General features: G+C 35.2%; 1 protein-coding gene across 1 annotated transcript in view; it reads right to left on the bottom strand.

The window, feature by feature from the left end:
• Window positions 1-2092: 2092 nt before the first annotated feature.
• Window positions 2093-15200, bottom strand: part of LOC136836117 (zinc finger protein 652-B-like) — a 67195-nt gene continuing 54087 nt past the window's right edge. The window contains exon 7 of the mRNA XM_067100109.1: window positions 2093-14619. Coding sequence (XP_066956210.1) covers window positions 14191-14619 — 429 coding nt within the window. The 3' untranslated portion in view covers window positions 2093-14190. The remainder of the gene's footprint in view (window positions 14620-15200) is intronic.

Below are 15200 nucleotides of genomic sequence, written 5' to 3'. Positions count from 1 at the left end.
CGGAAAGTAGCTGCAAAGTAGTTTCTACACACAGACAGGGCAAACAGAGATTATGCCACATCTGTGCTTGTCGACAGACAAACAGATGGCGATTGTGAGAGATATAATAAACGTACAATGATAAAACATATATCAATGGAAAGGCCAGAAAATTCACATATGGACATTTGCATGAGATTCGAGACAGATTAATGAATACAATGCAGCATATGAAATGGCAAAGACATTTGACATCTCTCACAAACAGAAACATTCATACAGTTTGACACAGAAGATCTGAAACATTATGAGTACATGATTGGAATGTTTGCATGGCAATGCAAGTAGTGGTGATTGTACACAACGAGACAACAATGGTTAGAGAGAAACACAGAAATATATGGTAGAAGTTGCATTTCTTTGAGCAGTCCCCTCCAGGTGATGCACGGGAGGGAGAGAGAGAAAGCGGAATGCTTTGTCTTGCTTTCTCCAATGGATGATTCACACAAACACCTGCGCCTGTGGCGGTCTCTTACAGGTTCATGCCCTGCCGAAAGACTTTCACAGACAGGACCCACGTCTACAGCCCTGGGGGCCTGGATACCTGCACCCACATCTTCATCAGGATCGATGCCCACCCTTGACCAGACCATACAGGGATCCACACTGTGTCGTCAGCAGATCATCCAAGGCCTGTCTCATCAACATCCACGGGCTTGAAGACTGGGTTTCTGTCGACCGGCTGAAACCAGCTTTCCTGTTAGACAGCGAAACTCGTGAGGAAACTGGCAGGCACCCCAGAATTCCTCCACAAAAAGTGGCCGCAAATGATTCCGTCGCCATCCCGAAACGGGGTCGAGGACGTCCCAAGGGCTGCACTAAGGAAGTCATCCACTCGGCCAAGCTGCCGGGTGATTCAGCAGTCAAAGCCACCCCATGTCCACAAGTATCAAGAACTCAGGCCGGCCTCCTGCCCTGCCATTCCTGAGATTGATTTTTTCAGATGTCTTCCAATCATTACTTTTGTAAGTATTGTCTTGGGGGAGGGGAGTACTTGTAAAGACGTCAGACATCTGTTTGTTTTTGCATCAGTCACATCATGCATTGCATTTCTTAATATGCCAACTCTCAACGAACACAAATTGCTCAGAGTCACGGCAATCGGAGGTCGGGCACCACGTTTCTGTCCGCACTCTGCCATGTACAGTATACCTGCCCTCAGGTAATAAATAATTTAATGACCAGTTGACCTTTCTTGTCCTCTCAGTGTCTAGGAGACATCTTTTGCATCCATGATTCGTCTTGGGCTTACAACTTACTATCCTTCTGCCTCGTTCATTGCGAGATCAACTTTTTATGAGCATTCCGTTTCTAAGGACCCTATAAGCTACCAAGTGCCCGAAGGCCTTTTGCGTTACCACTTGGGACTTCACCTTCAAACTAAGAGCCAACAGCTTGTTTATGGTTCCGACACAGCCAAGAGTGGTGTCTAGGAGCTCCATTTCTTTTGACTTTATGTAGTTACACTTCCCCTGTGAGGAGTGGAAGATGTGGGCGTTTAAGTAGTGGCTGCTGCTGCTACTGCTGCTTCAATTACCTGCTGATCCACAACCCGAGAGGGAGAGAATGTTATGTGGATTATAAGTCAGTTTCAGGAGTCTCAGGGCTTGAATAGGAACTCCTTTGATAGCAACGGCATCAAGGTTACTCTACCCTCCTCCAGAGCTTTTTCATTCTTCAAAACATTGACCAGGCCAGCAGTCTCCTACACCTTTCTTGGTACTTAAGCACAGTTCTCTTTAGACTTTCAAGAGTACTACCAAGTAAGATTTGTTATTGACTGATTGATTATGAAATTTAGTTCTTGAAGACCAAGCGCCCGAACCCATCAAGATTATTCAGCGGCGTAGGTTTATTACAATTTATTACCTTTTCAACCAATCAAGGTAGGTTTCGGTGTGTTGTCACTCTTTTCGTCTGTTAATGGTGAGCACACCAATAAGGCTACCTTTTATTTCACAATTATCATTAAAGAAATTAGAACAATCCTTCTGCACTAAGAGGATATTTATGTGATTTTGCAATGGAAAGACCTGATCAATAAAACACTGGAACAGGTTGAATATTTATTTATCTATGAAAAATATAAGGCCAACGAAATAGGATACTTTTCTAACACAAAGAATAATAATCATAATAATTTTAAACTTACACTCTCAATATAAATTTCAAAAAACAAATAAAATTACTACAGTATTATCGCTTAAATGAATCTTGAAGTCAAATATATTGTGGTTTTCTACATTAAAAATATCTACCACTGTGTTATCAACAGTTCTGGTAACACAGAGACAAACTTCAAGGCTGGGACTAGCTGGAAAAGTTCCTTCAGAAGCTTGCACAGTACTTTCAAAGGAAAATGCCACATTTGCTCATGCTTTCGCATGCACAGGTATTGGACACTAAAACTTTGAAAATATACTGCAAAATGATTTTGTTGAGGCATCCCAGCCTTTATATACATATATATATACAAAATATGGTGAAAAAACAGAAATCCAAGAAATGAAGAGAGCAATATTATTTAAAGAAAATTTTAGTATTCACTGTGAATTGTCAGAAGAAAAAAGGACAAAGCTTAAAAACTCATGGACAGGTTCTGTTTGTCCGTAGACAGATAATAACAACTTGATTAAGGTAGACCTGAAGGTATAGTGTGGACTCCTAAGAGCAATTCTGCTAAAACAAAATGTGCCTTTAGAAAATTAGTCATAGTGATCATAAGTTCCATTGCCAAAAGTTAAGAGTAAAAAGTAAAATTCACTGGAAGAAACAGTTGTGTGGTGCTAATAACAGCTAATAACAGTACCTTCACCAGACCTCACACACAAAAATTCATGAGTTTTTAAAAAGGTCACAAGACAAAATACCAAGACCAAAATACAAATCTTATGAGTGCTAAAAGAAGTACTGGTGATGCAATCTAATTCAATAAAGTCAAGCAAACAAGGAAAATCCATTTCACTTTACTGAAGACCAGTTTAATAAAAATTACAAAACAAAAATCAAGACCTGTGTATATTTAACAAACTTGCACAACTGCTGCACTAACATAAATAATAATACAAAAAGAAACCATCATACATTTACTGTAGATTCACACACAATAAATAGCAAACTTTTAAGTCAACCAATCATGAAACCTAAAAAGGGTTAAAATCAGCTAAAACATTCAAAATATATATCACATAAAATAAAGACTGGTAAAGACAGACAAATAAGCACTAGTACTGATTGAAAAGGACACAATTGCATAATGTACTAATATGGAACTTCGTTGTGAAACTTGACGAAAGAAGTTCTGTCCATCACGAAACTTGCTAATAACTGGTTTAATGTCAATATTTCAATAAAATTAAAAAACACTAAAATACATTACGTAGTTATTACAGAATACAATAAAGCCAACAATTCCATATTTTTATGCAAACAAGAGTTAATATATATTGGGTTAGAATCAAAGCACTGAAATATCCAAACCATTACAAATAAAGTGCAGATATTGCATCACCCCTTGATATTAAAAATTGAAAATATACTACTGCATATGTAATGGCAGATATTTCTCTTATAATCTTATCAATGGTGTTCTAACATAAACTCCCACAACAGCAGTATGTCAACATCATTACTGACATAATTGTAAAACATCTCCAAAAAGGGTTCCATGATGAACCTTTACGTCACAGTAACAAAAGGAAACTGATTAAATGCTTATTGCACATAAAAAGGTTTTAAAAGTCGTTTTGTCACGCCATACTGACACCTGATAGGATACAAGATAATTACAATAGCTCACTGAGAAAAAAGCAGGAAAGCATATTGCTTTAAAAATGTTTCTACAGGATATCAAATCAACACTTCAGCAAAAGTATTCTGCAATAGATATATTACCTCCAAGCTCTAGCATTCTCTCCATTCTTTAGTTATCCCTCATTATTATTAACCTTTCTTTAAGGAGATGGGTCTAGTATTATTTTTCCCTTTCAAATTCTACATCATCTTTGGTCCTTGCAGGTGAAATTAGTTGTAACTCAAATGCTTACAGACTGCTCGAGAAAAGCAAATCTGCAAAACTTTTAAATCCTATTGTATTCTGAATATAGTATATTTGCGAAGTCACAAGATGTTTCAAGGTACAGAATCAGTCTTGTAATAGTTATGACCAATACCTCTAGCATTTGCAGCTGAATTGTAATGCCCTCATAAAGAGAAAAAATTAAAAGACCAAAGTGAGGTCAGATGACACTTTTCTGTGTCAGTCATAAAGACACAAGTTATCAGGTGTTACTAATTATAACTGAAGAGACTGAACTTTTCTGTCATCCTCTTTCTTTTTTAGTACACAGTACCATATTACCATATTCCACACTACAGTACTTTGCATGGCATTTGGTGGCTGCAAACTTGTTGTACACCAAAGAAACATGAAAATACATTTTTAATAGCACAATGGTTATACAGTACCTTAGTTATGGAAAGTAGAGAACTATAATATTAAGTACAGTATACTATAATATTAATAGGAGTATATAAACCTGGAAGAGAATGTTAGCTATAGAGATAATGAATAATAATACACATCAGTACTAAGCTTCTTTGTAAACTGTTCATTGTATTCTAAAAAATAAAAACTCCATTACTTGGCTATAACAGCTTCGAACAAAAAAAAAAAAATCCAAATATACCACACACTCAAAGAAAAAACAATTACCGGGTAGTCTAATTTTAAATATCAACACCACCAAAGTTTAAAATTTTGAAGTTCACCACAGATACCCTGGCTTCTCAGTGACAAATATTTATCTGTTAAAGCAAGATATGGTTGTCTGTGCAAAGACTGTATACAGAGAATATGTATGTGTATAAAAAAAATAAAGGCTTTTAAAATCTATCATGGGGTTACTTTTAAAGACAGGTGTTATCTCTATGAAGAAATATACACCATAAATAAGTTTCTTTTACTAGAAATGTACACCAAAATGACATTTTTCTTAGACAGAGTATCGTCATTCTTTTAAATGCTTTGTTTTGAAAAGGTCAGATGGAGGGGTAAAGCTTTAAGGCAATGTTCCTGTTTTTCCTGGCAGATAAAATAAATATTGTGGAGATCACTTGTGTAGCTTTATAGGATGTCCTTAAGACTTCCTAATGGATGTCTCATCACAAGTACCAGCACTCCAAAAAGTAAACTATTGACAAATTACACCAATCACAAAGTCTTACATAAAATACCTGTAACAATGATCAATAGTTTTCACACTATGTACAGTCGCTAATATTAATATTAATGATAATGATGACAATGGTGAAAACTCTTTTACATCTAATTGGCTTAAGCTTGATTTCAAACACTAAGGAATGAAACAAAAAGGCAATAAACAAAAGTGGCAATGAAACAACAAAGATGGCTATGAACACAAATAAAGCACAAACGAGAAAAATTACCCGTAAACCAACATTCACAAATTGTATTGAGCGTCAACATCTGCGCTAAAATGTGCAGACACGATATTAACATGATTGAAAATTTCTTAAAATTATAGTACTTAAAAAAAAAAAAAAAATAAAAAAAAAATAAAAAATTAATAGCAAGATACATGAGCTGACCAGAAGTTATGAATCTTTTACAACTCTTTCAAATATTTATCTAAGGCAAGAGGAAAACAGTTCTTGGAAAGACTTTAGTTTCACACTCAAGATGCCAGATACACTAGAGTATATCAACAATAAAAACTAAACACATAATAACACTCATGTAGTACTGTACTGCATAAACAACTTAAAGCTCAGTCATATCTGTATCCTTTAATATGCCACGGGAGTGTGCATCTGTGCAACAAAGCACATACTAAAGTCACCTTTAATAAGACTATGCTGCTGCTGATGTAACAAAAAAATAAGCATATACTTTTAGATGGACCAAATCAAAACTTCAGGTTACTTGCGCTCTTCCTTAGAATCAAAACTGAAGCAAAAAAAATGCGACAGCCACTCAATTTTCTCGAGTAATCCTTCTTTTCTGCATTTAGACAACTAAAGAGCAACAAGTTGTATGGAGTTCAGAAATAATCATTGGCGTATTAATTTGTGGAAACTAATCCAGCAGGCAGTCCAAATAACACTCCAAATATTTTTGTAGAAAGAATCTGCAATCCAAGAATTTAAATTCTGAAAAGTCTATTCATAAAATAAATGACAAAAATAAAATGTCTATGTAGCTTATACTTACTTAACCCCATGCAAAGTTTATCTTTTAACAGTACATTTAAAAAAAAAAATGTTAAAATCTGCGTAGCATAATAAAATATCAAAATTTCTTTGGTTTCCATTCATACCACACAGAAATATTTGAAATACTGTATAAATTATAACTAATAATCATCAAGATTTTCAGGAATTGTAGTGTGAAACTGTATGAATGGTATTGTAATATTGTACTTTGGGGTATCTTAATAATTGAACTGTAATAAAATGAAATTTAAAAATCTCATTAGAGCCTTATAAATGTCTTCACAATTTTCACAGGTGAAATGTAATTTTATAAACCACTGTACTGCCAAAATGCAATTCATTACCAATGAAGTAATGCCTGACTGTCTGAATTTGTGTTACCAGTTACCTGACTGCTATTTCCAGAGTACTTTAGAACTTACAAAACTATCTTTGTCTAAAAATCAATAATTTCACATAGCACACTTAAATACAACTATCCAATATGTGAAGATGACATATCAAGAGGAGATAGGTAACATAAAAGCAAAATTGTAGATATACCCTGTCACATTATACGTTTTTGTTGCACTTGTAAATAACCACTTGGTATTCACCAAATCCTGACTAAAAAGTGTTCTTAAAATTACACTATTGACCACTTACCTTCCGACTAGACAACCTAAAATATATAAATTCATGACAATTATAAAACTCTTGTACCTTTGGGGCAAATAAGAAGATAAATGGTGAACACAAAGAATAGCAGTATGGTTAACAATCAATCATGCCATCAAAATTGGCAAACTTAATGTATGTTCCCACCTCACTTTTAACCCATAAACTCATAAGAAAAAATAATAGAAATAAAAGAGGCTATTCTTTCCATATAAACCCAACTCCCAACACGATTTCTTTAGCAGGAGTGAGAATCAGTGGAAAATTTTGTATACTAATGACACAACATTTGTTAACTATTTCCCTGAGGTTTCCAGATAAATATTTATGATTGGATGATTACAATTATTCAACAATTCATCATAATTACTGAACCAAGCAGCAAAATTATAATTATGATACATAATGAAACATATCTGGGACAATACAAAAGCAAAGCATCACCAAAAAACACAAATTTTAAATATTTACCACTAAGCTAATGTTAAAGCAAGTACGTATGGTAAACATGCTTGGGTTTATGAGATCAAAATCAACTGACTAAAATCTGCTTTGAGTGAGTTGTTGTTGAAAGTTCATATAGTTTGTTAACTGGGAACAAGTACTGTATTCCAGTTACCCAAAAGAAAGACAAAGACTTGCAACTAAAGTATTTCCTGAACTGTTTTCCATGACATATGCACCCATGCACACACATACACCATCAAAATTTCAAGTCACAAAAAATCAATAGCTATCTTCTTCGGTATCCAACACATTAGCTAGACACTCCAAAATCGTTGTAACTCATATCTCCAATGATGATTTTCTGTCAAGCAAACTCCAGATCTCTTGCCACTGAATGGACAGCTTTGGAGTAGCTTATAAACAAACGCAAAGATCAAATTCACTTGAGGTCTATTTCCACTTCAAAAGACTTGTCTGTCAACCGCTACCTTGATCCAGCATATGAAAACTTGTTTCATCAGGTAGGCAACAATCGTTCATTCAAATTGTTGACAGAACTGTCTTCACAGTACTATCCACATACAAGTCTATCCATTGACATGCAGAAAGAAGATATACTTCTAATTACAATCAATATCATTCATGTTTTCAAAAGCACTGAATGGAAACTTACTTTTAGACTACATTGTCAATGCTGACAGTCACTAAAAGTTTTCCAATCAGTTCTAGCCAGGGATGCCTAGTGACATCCAACACACAAACAAATTATTCTATAATCAACAAAAATAGTAAAGAATCATCAATTGTTAATGACGATGTTAAAAAAGATAACTTAACTTTATAAGGTTCTACGTGGCTTTCAGTGTTTAAAACTAGCTGTTCCGTCCCTCAGCAATAGTTCTAGTAAGGAGAGAGAAAAAAGGGAATGAGGGTAGTAACAGCACCAATGCATATGATGGTGCAGAGGAGTCTGGCCAGTAGTTGCTCTCAGGAGAAAGTACCTTGGCCCAATGTAAAGTGAAGACACTGCAAGGCTAAGCTCATCTCAAGAAGTATTTTAAAATTTGCAAAACAAAACAGGAACACAGTACAGTAGACTACTACTTATGTTTAGTTTAAATCTTCATTTGTTAAAACTAGCTAAGGAAATGTGAATTTTTCAGATATTTATAATTGAAAGAAATCTAGAGAGAGATGGAGAAGAGCAATTCCTGAGAGCATAACTACACTTATAATCACAATGATATCCCAACAATGAACTGGGGATCTAAACGGGAAAAGTCAACTACTTAATAAAAGGTGACCTTTAAGTCTATATATAATCTATATAATGTGCTACCAGGAAATGCAAGTTTTTCCAACCACTGGAGAAGGAAACAATACACAAATTAACAACTAATGTGCCCACTAATTCGCATCATAACAACATTACTTCACATTATAAACATTAAAATAACCTAGTAAATATGTTGTTGGCGGTGAGCAACACATGCACTCCATGCCAGGCACAGCATCGTCAGCCCAGAGGTGCACTGGGTAAAGAAGGAACTGTGTCTAGCATTGTACTGGCTGAACCCACACGGCACAACCCTAGGGATGTGTCAATGTTATTTGGCAAAAAAGATTAGTTATTACAAAAGACAGTCCTCATGTAATGGACCGTATGGATTCAACCCGAATGAATTATCACTCGCCACATGTTCAGTATTGTACTACATAAAATTCCTGAGATAATTGGTAACCATGTCGGTACGAAGCTGCATTTGTACATACAGTGTTTTGACTTAATGGATAAAATCCTGAGCTAAATTACATTGGAAAAACTGCATACATTATGAACATTCATTTTTCCTGAGATGTATAACAAAATAATCCTGAGCAAAGTGGTAACATCCAAGTTGTACAATGTTTACATCTGAGGTAGATTAAAAATAGATTCTAAAATGACCAAAAAGATAGCAACCCCAAGGTATTCCAAGCAGGTTTTTCCATGAATGCTGCAATTACTCCACATTGAGACGAACTGTGAATCTAATTGAAAACTGTCTTGAGAGACAACCTGCAACTTAGAAATACCAAGACTGCATTCTTTCATCTAATAAAACAAAAATGATTCATAACAGGACAATGCAATAAAACCATATAAATAATGAAACAAGGGGACAACCACTAGACATGAGTTATAACTGGTGATATATATTTTTTCTATTAGTTTTGCCAGCAGCCACGACCAAAGTCCTTCCACAGGGCAATGTCTCTCCTCTATCATTTTTGTATTTTCAGCAGTCAATAAAACATCTCCCTATACCATTAACCTATGATTATATAGGGCAACAGCTATCTTAATCATTTCACCTACTCTTACATCATGCACACACTTCCTCAAACTCAAACCAACTCCTACAAATACCATAACATCAATAACCAGAGTCACGTCATAATGACAAAAAGACTCCTAAGCAGTTGATAATATACAGCTACAGCATCCTCCTCTCTAAAGCAAACCAAAATCCAACCACGATCAAGTGCTCTTTCTAATCTCTTCATGATACGTAAAAGCTAATCTCTAAGTCCGGGAGTGATTCAGAGCCCATCTACAAGCCCATACCATGCCTCTGTACACAATATTTCTCAGCTCAATGCTTAAAATTTCAAGTAATTTTTATGCCTGTTTACATCAAGTTCTGATAAAGGTATGCAAAACATGTAAACAACTTTCGACATAGTCATCTTAAGAATTAAACATGTACGTACATAATTTCAGAAACAGTAAACTTTGTGGAGGAAAAAAAGCCACACAGCACTGCTTGCAATACTGGAAATATATGACTACTCAAGTTACTCATATTCCTGTTAGTATCTAAACCCTATTCACACTTAGCCAATTAAAATGGGAGTAAGTGATTGCTTATCCCATTCACACCTAATTAACAAAGTGGAAGTCACATTCTAAATTTGGCATCACTGTAAATGAAGCTCGTTAGCATCTGTACCACTCCTAAAGGTACCTTCTCCACTATTTTGTAAATTCTCTAACGTATGATGCTGCTTGTGACAATTAGTAAATTCTAACAGAAGCATCAAACTACAGAACAATGGTTCTGCTACTGCCTTCCTTCTGATAAGGTAATTTTTATGAAAACTACTTTTAAGAAGCAAAGATTATGCCAATTTCTGTGCAATACAGAAGTCTGACAGATGTAAAGTACCCACCATACTTTAAATCCTCTAAATAATCCTAATTTTAAAGAGTTAAAAGATACCGTACAGTGAAGTAAACCACAATCTGTATTCCAGTATCCACCATAATCCTTTCATATGACTTCTGTCAAGAGAAAATCTTCATAGTCACCATGTACTATCTATAAATATTTCAGCCTTAAAAACTGCTAAAAGAACCACAGAACTCCATTTTTGGTAATCACTTTTCATTCACTCCCATTACCTGACAAAAGTGGAAGAAGAATCTCACACATAGGTGCAGACTGACAATGCATATATTTGGGTCACTCCCATGTTACCCGATTCTCTAATCCTGATAATGTAACCACAACAAGATATCAGATACAAACACAATGTTAGCATGTTTAAAATAAATTGGATATACTGTCTGTCTTTGGTGTTATAAAAATAATTTCCTTTCAGTGGCTAACACACTGGATACTAATACTGTATACCATATTTAGGAAGGAGACCCCTCTTTGACGCATGTCCTTTAAATGCTAAAGTTACATGAGCACTATTGATTTTATATGGAATATCCTGTATATGGTTCGTAATTTTTTTCTTTCCACCAGGAAGATGGTAATTTGTGGCATCCTTTAAGAATTTTCTCTAGCTCCTGCCTGCCACAGAGAAACAAATATAGATTCTACGTATAATATATGTACCAAGGGTTCAGTCATGGCAAAAATTGTTGCTGCAGCTACAGATCTTAAAAAGCATTCTGATGCTTGAGAAAACTACACAAACCAAAATGAGTTGCAAACTTGCTAAACCTGCAATACTCACATTCTTGCATCAGTTTACTCGGGGACAACAAAGGCAAAGACTTAAAATCCTTCCACTTGCCCAATTTCACCATTTACAATGCCATGTAAGGGATTTTTTAATAAAATAATGTACAGGCAGTCCCCAGTTAACGGCGGGCTCGGTTAATGGAGATCCGGTTTTATGGGGCTTGTCTAGCGACGAAAATCGGCAATTTTCGGCGCTGAAAATTGCTGATTTCTGCTTATCGGCACTGATACATACCTAACAGCAGCACCGATAACCGAAAATTGGCGCTTTTCGGCACCGATAAGTCTCGAAAATCGCTGAAAAAGCGCCGGAAATCACCGATTTTCAGTTATCATCATGTGCCCAGAACGGAACCCCCACCGACAACCAAGGACTGCCGGTAATGGTTTGTGATCTACTCTGCTTAGTTTTGAGGCCTGTTTAGCTCAGTAAGTAAAAAACATGAATCCTGCTTATTTAATGAACTAACTAGGTCTTCATCTATAAGACTGATTTTAAACTATTCTAATATGCATTACAATTTCCCACTATAAACTGGAAAAGAAAGTGCCCGATGGAAGACATAATTTTAAATGCAGTTTATGTAGTTGTAACTATTGAATTTCAAGGTTTGATACCAGCCTTATTTAGATATATAAAAAAACTGTTAAACTTACAACTATATCTCTTTAAAATTAGTCAGCTAGTTGTTCACAACTGACATGACTGCTAAATTTCTTGATTATTTTTCATATTTCCATCCATTCTCCTTTGCTCTATACTAAGTATTCCTATGGTGACACTAAAAAAAAGCTTAATGTGTACCACAGATTTGACTCATTAACACAATTACCTGTGTCTACAAGAAAGATATACTTTGGTATCACAAACACTTTTTTTTTTTTTTTTTACAAAGGGGAAGACATTGATTTTTTGACAACCTCAGATAGAGGCTTTTATCTATCTGGTGAAGCGTCATAAGTGTTACGTGAACTGTACGGTTATCAGTGTCATGATGAGGCCAGTCTAAGAGAGATGACAAACTGTATTGAGTGATCTGGTAAACTATATACCTGTGTTACCAGTTTCATATAGCAATCATTATTTGTAACAGAGCCTGCACTTTCTACATCTGAAAAACTATTCCTAATATTGTACTTCCAAAGTATGCAATATGTATATTCATCCTTCAAAAAATCAAAGGGCTGTTCCAAATGTCGCCTGTAACGATTTCCTAGACTTGATTAAGTGATGTAAATTACTTTTAATAATACTCACTGCTCCATTTACATCTTCCATTTTCAATCAAAGAAAATAAGCCATCCATAGCTTTAACCATTAACAAAATACATGAAAGCCTGATAAAATTAAGCAGCTGGAATGATTATCCTGAAGTCAGTGCCAATGTTACTGAAATACCCATCCACTTTTGTCATCACACACCGATAATTTCAAGTGCAAAACACCGGTATTTAAAACTCTTGGAGTTATCATCTGAAAACAATAATGAGCTCTATGGAAATAAAACCTTCAGTCACTCAAAATAATTTTTTCTCTAAATAAAGAAATTAATTTTTAAAACCAACTATAAATTGACTATTTAACAACTGTTCAATAAAACTCTCCCAGTCTGTCAAGATCACACAAACTTGATATACACTACTGAATACTACTTGGATGGAGCAAACTGAAATTAGAAAGCAGTCTGTAAAATATGAAGGTAAACATGCATCTACTCAACAAAAAAGTTTTATACTAACTGAAATTTATCCCAAAAAAGTTTTATACTAACTGAATGTTATCATTTAAGATATACTGTACCTAGTTTATAGCTAATTTTCTGTGATAAATGAGACAGTTCTACATTTACATATTAGTGCAATTACTTGCCAATAACTGAATATTTCATATGCACAAGCTTAATAACTGGTGACCTTGAAAATGATGAAAGTGGATTACCTCCCTGGGCTCAAATAAATGGCAAATGGTTTTAAAACAACAGCAAGTATTTCTAGTAAGTGTGACCCTTGACTTGGGTGATGCTCACTACTCTAAATATACATTTAAATTTAAAATTCACCACTTTCAACCCTTATGGACTGATAAATTACTTTTTTACAAAAAATAAAAAAAAAATCTGTTTATAACAGACCACTGCCAAAGCACAAATAAATCTCATATACTTTATAAGGAATGAAAAATAAAATGTTTTGCTTAAAGGTTTAAAACACTGCAATGTAGCTGAAGAAATAAATTTTTCAAAAACTGAATTAAATACTGCAGTGCAAGGTATAAATATGCAGTAATATACAGGAATTATAACAAATGAACCAACCATTTGTTTTGCACTTTTTATGACAATCTTCATGCAATAAACTCAGCAAATATTCACTTTCATTTATAATTTTGTGAAACTTTTTGTCACTACTATAAAAAACCTTTAAACAGATAACATGGTTGACTTCTTCAGATATCCCTAATTTCATGACTGCACTTGACTGATCCATCCACCTACCTAGCCAACTGATAAAACCTACACTTGCCAAACATCTATCCCAACCAACCAGCACCCATGTCTACAAAATGAGTAAGCAACAATTCTCATACCTGGGTCCTTACACTGACAAAAACAAAAATCCAAGTTCACTAAAAGGAATCTGAAAACATGATGTTTACCTAATGGCACATAGGCCTGCTTTCAATCTCCTATACCTTAATTTTAACCCTCAATAACAACACATTATGGCTAATAGTTAGGATAAAGGACAAACAAGATGATCCATTTTTGGATATTAAAAACTAATTTCACTACATTCATAAAGGAGGTTGGATACTTGCATGAGGCTGCTGGTGCTGGGAGGGAGGGGGACCTACCATCGACATCCCTGGGACTTGGGGCTGAGGCTGCTGTTGGTGTGGATTGTGATGATGATGATGATGGGCATGACTATGAGAATGAGGGTGATGAGGTGGGGGTTGGTGATGATGGGGTGGAGGTTGCTGTTGTGGCTGAGGCTGCTGCTGTTGCTGAGGATCCTGCTCAACTGGTTTACCCGTATGGTCATGAATGTCAGCTTCAGCTAAGAGCATTGGTCGAGGTGTGAAAGTGTCCCCATACATGTTTTCCCTTTTGTGCATGCGTCTCACATGTGAACGCAAATTGTCACGTCTGGCAGCTCGATATGGACAGAAAGGACATAAGTGGGGTTTCTCCCCTGTATGCATTCTTCTGTGCTGTATTAACTAGAAAAAAAGAAAAGAAGTTATTCAGGAAGCAAAGCAGAAAGACTCTGGTTATATACATGATAGAAGAAAATATAAATTGTAATTTCTTCACAAAATCAAAATGTCAAAATTCTCGAATTATACCTTTGCGAAGCTCGAGAAATTATAATTCTTTTAAACCTTCATGTTTCCCCAGTAACCTGGAAATTCTGAGGTTTTAAAAAGTGAAGTTAAATGTTTCACATCAACCCATCAATCATATAAAGCCTACATCTATGGTCACAAATATCCCTGGACTTATGGTCTTGTGTCTTCTAAGCAGAGGTGCAACTACTCGTTCCTGCACCACCTGGATCCACACATAAGAACCAACACCTCTTCACTGTTTGTTTGGGTTGAATGAAACATCAAAAAATCAAAGGAGCTGGGAGGTCAGAAATCAGTATATAAAAAATCTAATTTCACCACAATCCATCAATTATGCTGTGCCTGAAACACAGTTTTGGTGGAAGGTTCACAAGCTGACAGCCAAAATGACATATTTATTAATCAATTTGTATTTTTCATCTAACAAACCTGCAGTCTTAACTTATGGATAA

The sequence above is a fragment of the Macrobrachium rosenbergii genome, chromosome 56, assembly GCF_040412425.1.
Source record: "Macrobrachium rosenbergii isolate ZJJX-2024 chromosome 56, ASM4041242v1, whole genome shotgun sequence".
NCBI lineage: Eukaryota > Metazoa > Arthropoda > Malacostraca > Decapoda > Palaemonidae > Macrobrachium > Macrobrachium rosenbergii.
This window is presented reverse-complemented; position numbering and strand designations above follow the sequence as displayed.